Source organism: Selaginella moellendorffii, unplaced genomic scaffold, assembly GCF_000143415.4.
Source record: "Selaginella moellendorffii unplaced genomic scaffold, v1.0 SELMOscaffold_23, whole genome shotgun sequence".
Taxonomy (NCBI): Eukaryota; Viridiplantae; Streptophyta; class Lycopodiopsida; order Selaginellales; family Selaginellaceae; genus Selaginella; species Selaginella moellendorffii.
This window is the reverse complement of record NW_003314284.1, coordinates 1234731-1248424: the sequence shown is the minus strand read 5'-3', so window position 1 is coordinate 1248424 and position 13694 is coordinate 1234731. Positions and strand designations below refer to the sequence as shown.

Here is a 13694-nt window from a genome sequence, read left to right as displayed (position 1 = left end):
GAAAACCTTGGCTCACCTTTAAGACTTGGTGAATTGGCGGCGGAAAAATAGTAGAGTCTAGCATTTGTGAGTGGTCAAGGCCGGCGGCAAGGAGAAACCAGCCGCGGTTAATCAATCGCTGTCATTATTGTCCACAAGCTACAAGCTTGGCGGTGATTACGCTCCGTAAGGTGACATTTGTGCTCCTTGAAGTGACACCCCAGCTCCATCTTGCAACTGTTGCATTGAACAGATTAGAGAAGAGTTTCAGAAAGAGCAAAAGAAAGAGCTACCTGTTGTTCTTGAGTCCACGTATAAGCTGGCATTTGGGACATTCTATAGTATGGTTCCTTGAGATCAAACTTTCCAGAAGAGCTCTGGATGGTTGCACCTTGGCCAGCCCCGGCTCCCCATGATGTGGCTACAAGAGAAGCGGATTTCAGAGGATTCAAGACGTTTTCCAAGCAAACAACTTACTTGACATGCTGAGATTTATTGTATAGCTCTGAGCACTGTGCGCCGACAAATGCAACCGCGTTGTGATTGTCTGTCCGGCCATAACGTACAAAGGTTGAGAGAGCACAAGCCTCAGTTGATACCAATGCGTCGTTGGTGCTCCAGGGGCCGTTGTCAGCCATCTCGGGATAGTACTGCAAATAACGAGAAGATCAAGCATGTTTTAAGAAATTCCTAAAATGCATCCTTACCTTCCATTGAAGAGGACGTCAAACCAGCAGGCTATGCCGTGAACTCTTGCAGCCATTGTTGCTGTAAAGGTTAAAGGAATGACAATGTCGTACAAATCTTCTTCCTAACAAGCTGCAGTCAGATGCATTGCCACAATTTCCAGTACAAAGCCGATATTTCATACCTTCATGGAAGTCAGATCAAGAGAATGCATGGCTGGAGGCGCAACGAGAAGTCGTGGATCAAATGCATCAACTACGGGCTGCACATACTATTTAGACCACAGCAACAATGAAGAACTGAATAGTGGTACCTGAGAAAAATAGCCTTGAAATGCGGCATTATGCAAAGGGGTCAGGTCTACACCGTAGTAGCTCTGTTGTTGCCAAAACAGTGCCTGTCGATACACCAGGATGCAATTTAGAAGACTATCCTCAAGATAAGTGTACCTTATTAGCAATCTCGACGAAAAGGTATTCATCGCTGAAGGGAGCCATGTGGATTCTGAGAATACAGGTATCCCACTGAGAGCAAGTATTGAGGGACAAAAAACTCACCTCCCAAGACCAGGAAACATTTTCCCGCCAGGGACCAAAAACCGGTCTCTAGCGATGATATACGACTCTAGCATTCGCTCGTTTACAAGCAAAGTTCCTGCAATAGCAAAAAGAAGGCTGTAAAACACACAAGCACCTCCAAGAGCTCACCCATGGGCTCGGAAATAAGAACATCTGCTTTTTCCGGAAGTTCGACATCTTCCACTTTACCGTGAATTACCTGGCCACAGTGACATGAGTTTAAGGTTGATAAACCTGCAATGCTTACTGTTATGCGCTGAGATAACACATGGTTGCCAGCAATCAGTTTTCGTGCATAATCTGCCATGGATGAAGCCTCTACTGCGTAGACATGCTTCGCACCAGCCTTCGACCAAAAGACTTAGAAACACAAAAGGAGATTCTCGAGAAGTTAAAGTAACTTACCTGAGCAGCAAACAGAGATAATATGCCACTTCCAGCGCCGACATCAACCACAACTCGGCCCTGAAAGTCCGCACGATTCTCCACCACAGCGGCATAATAAGTGCCTGGTCATAATAAAAAGAGAACCCTGACTTGAAAACCGAATCGCATTGTTTCGCTGAGAAAAGGGAAAACCTGTTCTCACGTAGTCCTGTAACATATTTTGTTGATGGAGGAGTTGTCCATAGTAGTGGAAATACATCTTGGCAGACGACGCTTCGATCTTCTTATCAAACTTACTGGAATCCTTCGCGACTTCTGTAGAGCCATTAGGCAGTTTCATTGCTGCAACAGAGACATCGTCCTCAGTAATGACTTCTGTTTCAAAAGATAGAAAAAAACCCTTATTCGGGCTGTGGATCGCATCAAAAAATGTGTCGCTCGACTCTTCTGACTTGAATTCCGCGGTAAACGTTCTAGGATACACAGCCTACAAAATATCTAGCATCAAAGCACTAGAGGAACCAAATACTCTACCTCGTTTGCTTCATCCTCGACAGTATTCACAATCCAAAGCTGAGTCGATGGGCCTATTCTAAAAATCTACCAGCCAAAGGAAAAAAATCAATAACAAAATTAGATAATGCCGTGAAGGCTTACCTGACAGCGCTGCAAGTAAAATTGCTCCTGGAAAGGAGCTGGAGCTTCATCCCTCTCTGAAAAATGCCCCACAAACTCCACAAACGAGCCGCGCTGATCGCAGCGCAGCCTGGCCGTGACATCGATTCCTGATGCTGCCGCCGCATCTCTCCCCGCTCCCGAGACAAATCGAATTCTTATGTCATTGAAGGCCCGCAGCTGCGGCGACGCGAGCATTTGAGCAGCAGCAAAGCGCCGAGCCGCACCCGCTCCCTGCGCTGAGTACAACCAAACCCTAAAATAGGGCGTAGGGTTTTAAGATAGAATCTCAATAACCTGGCAGAGCATATTCTATTGTAAACCCTATTAGGATCAGGCGTGGAAGATGTTATTTATTTCGTTCTCCAACAAAGTTACAAAGTTATGAGTTTTTTATTTGTATAATGATCTTCTTGTTTTCAATCCAAAGATCTTTAAAAAGTTTATGGATATTGTAACTTGTTCTAACAAATAAAATGTGCATCTAGATGAATTTTACATATTAATGCAGTTGACAAGAATTATTATACTCCTTGGGGTAATGTGCATTGAGAAGACTTAAAAATTAAGGCAATACACCATCAAAATATTTATCCATAAATATCAATAATAAATTTTGAAATTTTATCAAAGCTCTACTATCTTATTACAGATATCATAAAAAAGAAATTTTAAGCAATAATACTGTACAAAGGTTTGTAGTATTTTAATAGCATTTTAAAAAAATTAAATTGATATAATATTTATTAAGTTCAAATTTATGAACTTCAAAGTAAATAAATATATAAATAATAAAATAAAATAAAATAAAAAGGGTTGAAGTAATAAAAGTTGCAGAGTGAAATGCTTTTCAGGATAAACAAACACTGCGTCTCAGTTTTGATGGACCCGAGGCTAAAATTGAACGTAAAAGAGTTGGGCCAAGTTGGTCGCCTGGAAAACTCAAACCAAGAAACACAAGATCAACAAAACGAAAGAAGGGAAGAAGGGAAGTTAGAGACTACCTTTGGATTGCTGGAGAGAGCAATCCTCTGGAGCTTCAAGAGAGCTACGTTGACGTTCTGGAGGAACGTCTCGGGTTGAGCCAGTGCTTCCTTCAGGGAGATTATCTTTTGGAGTGTGTTGGAGGGAGGTTGTTCCTGGATTGTAACTTTTCCAAAGTCCAGCTCTACGTGTCCACTGGCTCTCACACCTCGCAGTGCCAAAACTCCGATGCTACTGATAAGTAAAACACTGAGAAAAACGTAGCGCAGCCAGCTCCTACAAAAGATATATAGTTAAAAATGAACGAGAAGAGTTCTTCCAAGTACGTACAAGTATAAGGCACCATAAAAGCACGCCAAGAACGCCAGTGTCTTTGGTGGCTCTTTCCATTCTTTAAGTTTCTTAAGCTCCATCGCTAGCAAAGGGGACATAAGTTCCCGCCAAAACAAAAACACGACACTAAAACTTCCACCGCTAGAAAAGGTGGCGTACCTTGAAAAGATAAATGTTTTCTGGAATTCCTGCGATTATAGCCCCGTCAATGGTTGCTTTCGTCAACTCAAGCTCCCTGTTTTGCTCCTTGCATTCCTCCACTGCCCTCTCCAGCTGACTCAAGCCTCCAACTATGTGATTCGTTCCCAGAACCATGCCTCCTCCCAGTCTTTGCCTCCAAAATGCTATGGACTCTGCGCGGTTCTACGTCTCTGAGTCCATCCATTTTCGAAAGTAGATGCTACCATCCGTGCCAACTATATAGCCGCTTGAAGTGAGTTCGTTGTTTTTCGGGACCTGCGAGTTCTCATGAGAGCTTAGCTCCATCCTGCCACCCCAAAAGTCTACTGCCAGCGATTGAAGAACCAAGAACCCAGCTGGTGTGCTCGAAACATAGGAATACTGGAGAAGTTTCTCTGGATGCTCCGGTGCTTTCTTTAAGGTAGCTTGCAAAGCTTGAAACCTTGCTATCCCAAGCAGCGCACTGTTTATGGCCCTTCTCCTTCCAGTCTTGGAGACGTAAGCGTATTCTGGAGAAGTTTCGCTCATCTTTGGAGCATACTCTCGAATAAACCTGTGCACCATCATCATTTCTAGAATGAACAGGTACCAAATTTCCCAGCGACCTCTACCTGTGAAGTCGACAAATTCCAGCACCCATGGATCGTCCTTGCATCAAAGTACAGATATTACACATCACTTAAGTCAAAAACGTTCTCACTTTTTTGTGTTCTCGTTCTCACAGATATATTCATAAAAATTTTAGTAATATAACACTTAACTATAAAATTTATAAATTTAATCTCAAAATAAAAGTAAGGTAATATTAGCTTAGCTTGAATCTTAAATGCAAATAATATAAATATATAATTAATAAATTATAAGATATTAAATTTTACGAAATATTTACTTTTACAAAAAGTCAATTGCATGTGATAAATGTGAGTTAGAAATGAATTGCAAGATAACAAAAATAAAATAGAATACATATGTTCAACACTCATGTATTACAAAAATAAACACTCATATTTATTTATAAATATATCAGATCATCTATACATTTATGAATACTAACTTTAAAGTAAGTTAATGCTTTTGAATAGTCCCTCAAGTGGGTCATATGTAGTGCTAGTGAAAAAGAGTTGAGAAGAGCATTAATCTGCACATAAATACTTGCAGTGCTATAATTTTATTAATACTAAAAGCTATAATATTAGTAAAACAAACAAATTATTTATTTAGTGAATTATATAAAATTAATTTTTTATACAACTTATTTATGTTTTTATTTATTTTATTGTGATGTATATATGTAATAACATTTTGTGAGGTCCAAATATATGGCTACAATGCCCTATACTAATATTAGTATAGCCCAATTTTGATAGTCGTCGAATTGGTTTCAATTTGTATATAAATTAGAGTTTTAGGCTAATTGATATGCACAGTTTTATATTTCATTTCCATATTTTATGTATTCACATTAGTGGAGATGAGAGGTAGCTTTGATTGTCCCTAAGAAGTGGTTTCATTTAGGATTTTGGTTTAGATTGCACTATCTAGATTTCCCTTTCTTTATAACTTTTTTATCAGTTGATGGTAGCATGTAAACTTTTGAGTTTAGACTTCCTTGAAAGTTAACCAACCTAGTATTATTCAAACCCAAGGACATTTAACCCTACTATTAACTAATTGGAAAAAAAAGTGCACTATTATTTATGGGATTCTTTATAATCTACCACACTTCTTTATAAATTCACACTCTCATGAATGGAAGTTGAGAACCACAGCCTAAAAGCCCCACTCTTTTGACACCTTATTCTTGGGTTGAGCCCAGCTGGAGCAAATTAAACCTACTAAATGTCAATTAACATATAGTGTGATTTTTTTATCCAACCAACAAAATTGAACTTGAGACAATGTAAAACCCAACCTATTTAAACCCAATGACACTTAACCCTGAATATCCCAAGATTCTTAACTAATTAGAAAAAAGGGTGCACTTTTATTCATGGGTCTTTTCGCTTTATATTTAAATCTTTGTGGATCATTTCTCGAGTTATTTTCTTTGGTTGTTTATACAACATTGTGTGGTATAACTCCTTTTGCTCTTGTTGCTAATCCTCGTATTTGGCCAAAGTTTTACCATGTGAATCTTGGGGATGATATGTACTATTGATTAGATTATTTTACGGTGATTGCCACATATCATTCTTGGGATGATGTTTAGTGTTTACATGAGTTTCCCACGTGTTTCCAAAGGACAATACTATAGTGGTATAATGGTTTGAGCTTGTGCAGATTGGAGCATTTTCCTAGATATTTTCAAATATGCATTTGGACATGTTGACGATTGTATTGATGCTTTCCAATAATTGCATTATCTTCATCAAGGGCCATTTGAGTTAATGATGCAATTTGGCATTCGTTTCTGAAACTTCATACTTCGTGCGAAGCTAAATATGTCAAAATGGAGCAAGTTAACAATGTTGTGGCCAACATTTTATCAAGATTTTGTAACATTTATGCATGCACTTGCTCCAGCCACCCTTGATGATGCTTTTCACTTGGCACAATATTATAAAATATCAATTCTTCCACTTCTTGCTATACATCTTTTAGCTCTAGTTTTTATGAGAGATGGTTATGTTCCAATGAAGGTTGATGTTGCTACTACTTGAGTTCAAAGACAAGAGCGAGGATGTGGTTAGGCTTGTGATGCTTGTTACTGAGTATGTGATAAAGTTAGTCACACTTATTGATATTGTTGGTGTTCTTTGGATTGGCAACATTCATTTCTTGGGTAGAGATTTGTTGGTGCTGTTATAGTAGAAGGTCTAGACACCAAAATGCTTCCAGGAAATAAGGACTTGTGTGAGTAGTATAAGGTCCTTGTGCGAATAAGTCAGTAGCCCCTCTATTTATCTTTTGAGAGTATCATTAAGGGGTTCATTCAGCACCAATTCATCTAGTGTTTATTATCCAAGCTTGTTTTTATAACAAAAGGTTTTTATATTATTCTCTTTATGTTATTTGATATAGATTTGAGTTTATTTTCTATTGCTCAGCCTATTGCCACATGTTGCTATCTATATTTATGTTGTGCACCAAAGCTAGTTTTCATTTTTTATGGCAACAGTCGTGCACATATATGTGCATGGGATGAGTTGGACCTAGTTGTGCATGTGGGTAATCTTGAGTTTAAGTTACAATCATTGCAAATGGTGTCGAGTCAAGCTTTTAACCTCATCCTTGATATGGATTGGTTGTGTGGCACAATTATGCCAAATGTGACTTTAAAGCTTTTTCCCCTTGTCTCATATTTTTTTTATTTCTTTCATTCCTCTCATTTCTATTCCTTTTTATCCTTTTGTTTTTACCTTTGTTTCCATCACTTTGGTTTCCTTATTATTTCCTCTTATATTTCCATTTTTTTCTGACAGTTTTTATGTTGTAGCAGTTGACTGGCTCATAAAGGAGTATATTGATCTCTTTGAATTTGAGCTATTATTCAGAGCCAAGATTGCAACATATTATCCTATTCCAACTAGGGATGCTCGTCCAAAAGTTCCTATTTATTGTTAGTCACCAAAAGAGATTAAAATTTTATATACAAACATTAAGGAGATGTTGGAAAAAGGTGTTATTTGGAAGTCACGAAGTCCTTGGGGGTGTGAACTTAATTTTGTGACGAAGCTTGATAGGAGTATTTATTTTTACATCGACTATCGTATATTAAATGAGATATATACCCTCTTTCTCACACTACTAATCTCTTAGATTGTCTGGGGAGAAGTTGTTAATTCACCAAATTAAATTTTTCTTCTAGGTACTAATAAGTGTAGATAGTAGAGAAAGATATTGTTTTTTTCATACATCTTTTGGTTTGTATGAGTGCTTATTGATGCCATTTGGTTTAAACAACGCTCTAGTGATTTTCTAGTGAATGATGGATGAAGTTCTTTACGATATGCCGGAGGTGATTTAACTTCATTAATGATGTATTGATACACTCGGAGGGGACGTGAGAGGAACATATCCGTAAGTGTTAGATTGGTTGCGGGAAGTTAGTTTAAAGTTGAAGAGCTAAAATGATTAAAGTGCGTATTTGGATCTAAGGACATCACTTATCTTGAGTACCATATTTTTTGTGAAGATTTACAAGTCGATCATAATAAACTTGTGGCTGTTCTTAAATTCTTTACTCCTAAGTGTGTGAATGATGTGCAATGCTTCTTATGCAAGGTGCAATATCTCAACCGTTTTGTTGATCATTTTTTTGATCATATTGCACCATTGTTAAAGTTGTTCATATCATCTTTCATGTAGTCCATGGATTGTGAGCAGGCATTTATGGATCTTAAAGAGCTGTTGATGACTCCTTCAGTTTTAGCGTATTCTAACTACACTCGACCTTTCATTTTGTACATGAATGTTTTTAATATCGGTTTTGGAAGTATGTTGATGCAAAAGAGCTTGAGTGTGCTTAGTTAGCACTATCCTATTGCATACATTAATTGTACATTACAACTAGCAGAGGTGAACTACTGCACAACAGAGAAAGAGTGTTTAGCAATAGTATGGGGTTTTAAAAGACTTCATTCATATTTACATAGTTCTTGGACATTACTAGAAGTGATCATATTGCAGAAGAACTTGGTTGGTCGTACTACTCGATGGGCTTTAAAACTTCAATTATATGATTTCAATGTTGTTCATCACCTAGGGAGTTTTATAACTGATGCTAATACCCTTTTTCAAACTTTTCTTCCTTTTTCGCTCTCTTCTCATGTTTCTAATGAGTTTGTTATTCCAATATTTATGGATTTTTTGGATGAGGATTTTGTGGTGATTACTATACTTGATGTTTAATATTCATAAAGTGTGGAGCAAGGTTTACCTTATTTTAATAAAGTTCGTAAGGCTCAAAAGATTAAATTGTGGATTCGAATGCTTTGTGATAAGTTTGACAATCTTGCATCACTTGTTAATATTTCAGAATTTATATTTTTAATATCACCTTGAGGATGATCTTCTTTATTTTGTGGGGACAGATCTTGATGATCATTTATGACTGCAAATGCCTTTAATATTTATTCTATGCTTTCTCCATATTTACCATAATTCTCCTTTTCTAAGCAGGCATATGGGACATTGTTGTGTGACTAAGAAGTTGCATAGATCTTTCTATTGGCTAGAGAGGGATAAAATCAAACCATAAGAATCGAAGAGCATAACCAAGGGTGGTTATGCATGATATTATCTAGTATATCTGTAGTTATATTTAGTGCCAACTTTGTAATATTCCTCCTTATATTGCAAAGGATGGTTAGAGTCAATTGCAATTTTTCATCTATTTGAGTTAGTCGCATTTAATCTAATGGGGCTTTCGATGTGGCTAGCCTTGCCCAATGCCGTGATTATGTAGTTGTAGTGTTTGACGGTCGGCTACTAGCAATATATATGTTATTATTGCCTTTGACTATTTGACTTGCTGGGTAAAAGTTGATGCTCTTATTAGTATTTGAACCTACTGTTCCTCAATTAAATGGTGTTCCAACATTCCTTTCTAGAGTGAATTCTTTTGATTAATAAAGATGGTTTGGTGGAACATCTCATTCAAAATTTCAAATGAATAATTGTGAAGTATATGAACTTTCAGCATTCGGACTGAGATGATTATTTGCCATCTTTTCGGTATGCATATGTTATAAGGGTGCAAATTTCTATTAGTGCTTCACTATATAAAATTTTATATATTCATGATTTGATACTACCAAAGAAGTTGAGTTTATTTTGTGATTGCCACAAGCTACCAATGTTAAGTTTTGGGATCAGTATTTAATGAGCATTCTTCCACTAATCGAAGTAGAATTTGCCAAATACCTAAGCCCCGTATAAGTGGGACAACAATGGTGTTATAACTCTCATCATCATCCATTTATTGAGTGTAAAGTGGGATGACTTAATATTAATTTTCCCAATTGTATGGTATGTGGTTTGTCTAAAGGGCTTTTTACTTAGTGGAAGGGACTGTATCAGATGTTGCAACAAGTTAGACTGCAAGTTTATAAGGTCTAGCATAACATCTAATAAGTTGATCCTCCAAAAATTATGCATATGTAATAACTAAAACACTTTGTATAAAGGGATCAGGACCAACTAGCACTATCTTCACATCCACTAATGCCTCCTCATAATGTTCCTCTAGATCCTGACTTGTACACTTGAGAACTCTGACTGTCTTCCATCATTCTAAGACGAGGGGATGATATGAGATCCAAGTGTACAACTATGATGCCACATATTAATATTAGCATAATAGGATTTTGATAACCATTGGATTGGTTTCAATTTGAACCACACACTTTTATATATATAAGCTATATAAGCTATTAAATTGTGCTAATTGATGTGTATATTTCTGTATTTTATTTCCATATTCCATGCATTCATAGTTTATGATATTTCATGATCAAACTAATTGATAAAAAAATTCTGAATTTGTCTTTTAAATTTTTTTTGTTAAACACAGTTTTATACCACTTGTTATGAAATAGATGCAATCTAAATTTAATTGAAAATGACTATATAGTATAGTATGTTTATCATCAAAGAAAATATATTATACAGCAAGCTATATCAAGATACTGTTTGAGTTTTATTATAAATTATATGATAAAAAAAGTTTTATAAGTTAATACAAAAGAGATACCACTATTTATTATATAATTTTTATGTAACTATACATTGGGATTATTTATTACTACTACTAAAAGTGTCAATCATGAAAGCTAATTAATTTTAAACTAACTTCCTAAAAGCTAACACCTATTTTTACATTGTTTTGTATGGAGGCATCATAATAATATTAAGGGTGTATGAAAAGCCAATTCGAATAGAAGACTGTAGAAAGATAATATTAAATATTAATAATCAACACTTTTATTACATTAGAATTTAATGGCTGATACCACCTTAAAGCCTCCAATTTTATAAACTCCATGTGACTTTGATCTATAAAACATAGCTAAAAGTGTATTGAAACCTTAATAAACATAATTTACCTTATTGAGGTTGGAGGCAGCTCACAAAATCCTCTGAGCCAGTGTTTGAAGAAATTATGTTCTTTAATCCGATGGAAAAAATTATAAATACTAAAACTTTAGTACATTAAAATAATATAGTTTTTTTTTCTTTGCTTTTAAAAATCTGAAAGAGGAAGGTATATATTTAAAGTATTCTAGTATGCTCCTTAATTTAGTTTTTTCCTTGTAAACTTTTCTTTAATTATTTTTTTTAACAATAATATTATTACTTATCATCAATATAAACCTATATACCATCCATATCAGTGAGGATTGTCATATAAATCTGATTGATAAAGTGTTCATCCTCCCTATATACTGAGAAAGAAAGGTTTAATCACCTATGGAGTTTTACCTCTCTAGTAGGATGGGAAGATCAATAATTATATTTAAACTTTAGCCTCTACATTCTAGTTCCTTACTTGATACTTTTAACATGGTCCTTGGAGAACATTCTCTACATATGGAATTTGTGTGAGCAATCTTGCACATAATATTTCTAAACATTAGACCATAATTTAGAGCTTTACCATGAAGGCACTTGTATTCATCAGCATTACATAAAGCTCTATTTTATTATATCATAATGTATATGGTTATTTTAAATTCTATCATCACAATGTATATAAAAGATTTCTTTACAAGATCATCATGCTTTATAAAATAATATTATTATATTCTTGTTTGTCAAAAGCTTTTTCTCACATTGAGAGGGCTCTTAACACCTTTTATACAGGCCAATTTAGCCCAATAAGGGTTGTTAGATTTTAATATATTAATTGATTAAAGAATATTTTAAATACTACTTTCATGGAATTATATTAAATAATATTTCTTTATACATAAACTTTATCTAATTTCCAAATTATAAATTTTTTAAATGAAAAATTTACAATTAAAAAGCTTCTATTATCATTTTTAGGATATTATATATAATAAAATATTTATTAAAATTTTAAATAATTTATTAAAATTCTAATTTACTATTTTATTAATAAAAACAATCGACTATTTTGTATTAATAATATTTTAGATAACATTAAAAAATAGAAAATTATTTTTCAAAGCAAACCAATCATTTTTCATAACACAAAAAAATATTTTATATATTAGGGCTCAAGAATGTACCATAAGAATAAATATTGTTTCATTATCTATAATATATATTCACCATATTTAATACATTAGTAACTATGACATTGCATAGCAAGTAACACCAAATATTTCTATATATATCAAGAAGTATTAATTGAAAAGGTATGGCACATATCACATATATATATATATGTTTGCTGCTGCTAGTAATGTTTATAATTTATTTTAGTAATAGACTTAATTAAGTGAATCTATAGATAAGATTGTTGGTGCTAATAAAACTAAATTATGGATGAGTATTACAAATACTATTATTGTAGAATAAATTCCACATATAGAAATTTTTATTTTTATTATTGTTGTAATGTTTTTGTTTCTTTTGTTTTATAGGATGTTTGTGGTAGATTTGAAGCCAGTTCCTTAAATAAAGATTAAAATGTTTATGAAAATGTTAAAATTGTTATATTGATTGCTACTACAAAAAGTAGAGATGGAAGATTTAGCAATGTTATGCTTGATCTTTCAAATGGTATATCAAATATTGGTGGAAGGCTGAATAGAGAACTTGATTTCACCAAATCTTGGGAAATAAACTTTATTCGATTAAGTGGTTCTATATTATATGCCAGGGTTTCATTCAGACATATGGACATTTATTTTACAAATAGCTTTCTAAGCCTTTTACGGGTGTATTATGGCTGTATTTTATTTGATGTTTGAGGCAAAAGCCATATTCTCCAAAATTCTTTATTCTTTTGCCCTCCACCTTCTTTATGAACTGATATTGTATGACTTGCATATATTAATAGAATAAATTACTAAAATTAATACATATTTAATATGAGTTTATAAAAAAGTTGTTTTGATGAGAAATACAAAGATTTTTCCTGATGTTGACATTCAACTATGTATGGAACAAGATAAAGTTTGAGGACACTTATGCCTCAATTTTAATGTTGGAAGACATGTTTTATGGTGGTCTAGTGTGTATTTTATTAGATAGTGGGAGTGATTGACAACTTTATTTCAGCAAAATTTGTTAAGGAGCATGACTTGATGACACAAGGAATTCTTATATACATGGTGGAAAGTGCAAATACCCCTACTCAACATTTTAATGCTTATGTAGAACAGTTGGAAATGTTAATTGGCAAAACCATACTTGTGGAGACTTTTTATCTTATAAATATTTATTGTGTGGATTTCATTTTTGGGATGCTATGGTTGATAAAGGTGGATTCGAAGATAAAGTGGAGTATTAAGTATGTTTCATTGGAGTATAGTGGCATAAAAAATGTGTGGTTTGGAGACGGAATACAACTTTTAATTGTTATATTGTCCACTCCATCTTTGAAATAAACTTGCCATAATAGAAAAACATTTTTTTCGTTACTTTTTGTTTGTTTATGACTTAAGGGACCAAAGCATTTGTAGGGGAGAGGTAGCAGTATAGAATATACTTGAGGAGTTTTTCAATGTTTTTTCATCTAAACTTCCTTATAGGTTATTTTCATTACAAGGCGTGGAGTATAAGATTACATGGAAGCTAGGGATGAGGCCAATTTACTAGTGTTTATTTCAATTGAATTATACAGAAGAGCAAGAAGTTTAATGACAAGTTAAAAAGTTATTTGAGTTTAGATTTATTCAACCAAATAAGTCTCTATTTAGTGCCCCAATTTCACTCGTGAAGAAGAAGGATGTTTAAATATGGATATATATTGACTAC

At 34.3% G+C, this 13694-nt stretch overlaps 1 protein-coding gene across 1 annotated transcript; it reads right to left on the bottom strand.

The window, feature by feature from the left end:
- Positions 1-63: 63 nt before the first annotated feature.
- Positions 64-2570, bottom strand: LOC9655953 (probable histone-arginine methyltransferase 1.3). The gene is made up of 15 exons (XM_024678925.1): positions 2289-2570; positions 2166-2231; positions 2031-2118; positions 1824-1973; positions 1650-1753; positions 1492-1590; positions 1374-1443; positions 1224-1320; positions 1116-1170; positions 980-1063; positions 851-928; positions 687-790; positions 457-629; positions 273-400; positions 64-216 (listed from the first exon to the last, which is right to left on the bottom strand). Exons 1-15 carry the CDS (start codon positions 2502-2504, stop codon positions 157-159), a joined length of 1572 nt encoding a protein of 523 aa, XP_024534693.1. The 5' UTR covers positions 2505-2570; the 3' UTR covers positions 64-156.
- Positions 2571-13694: the final 11124 nt, after the last annotated feature.

Bases quoted from the DNA above. Each gene is read 5' to 3' on its own strand.
- LOC9655953 (XM_024678925.1), bottom strand. From the start codon at position 2,504: ATGCTCGCGTCGCCGCAGCTGCGGGCCTTCAATGACATAAGAATTCGA. The intron at 1,754-1,823 runs GTTTTCCCTTTT...TATTATGACCAG, and splicing joins ACAGGACTACGTGAGAACAG to GCACTTATTATGCCGCTGTG. The intron at 791-850 runs GTATGAAATATC...GCAGCTTGTTAG, and splicing joins TTGATCTGACTTCCATGAAG to GAAGAAGATTTGTACGACAT.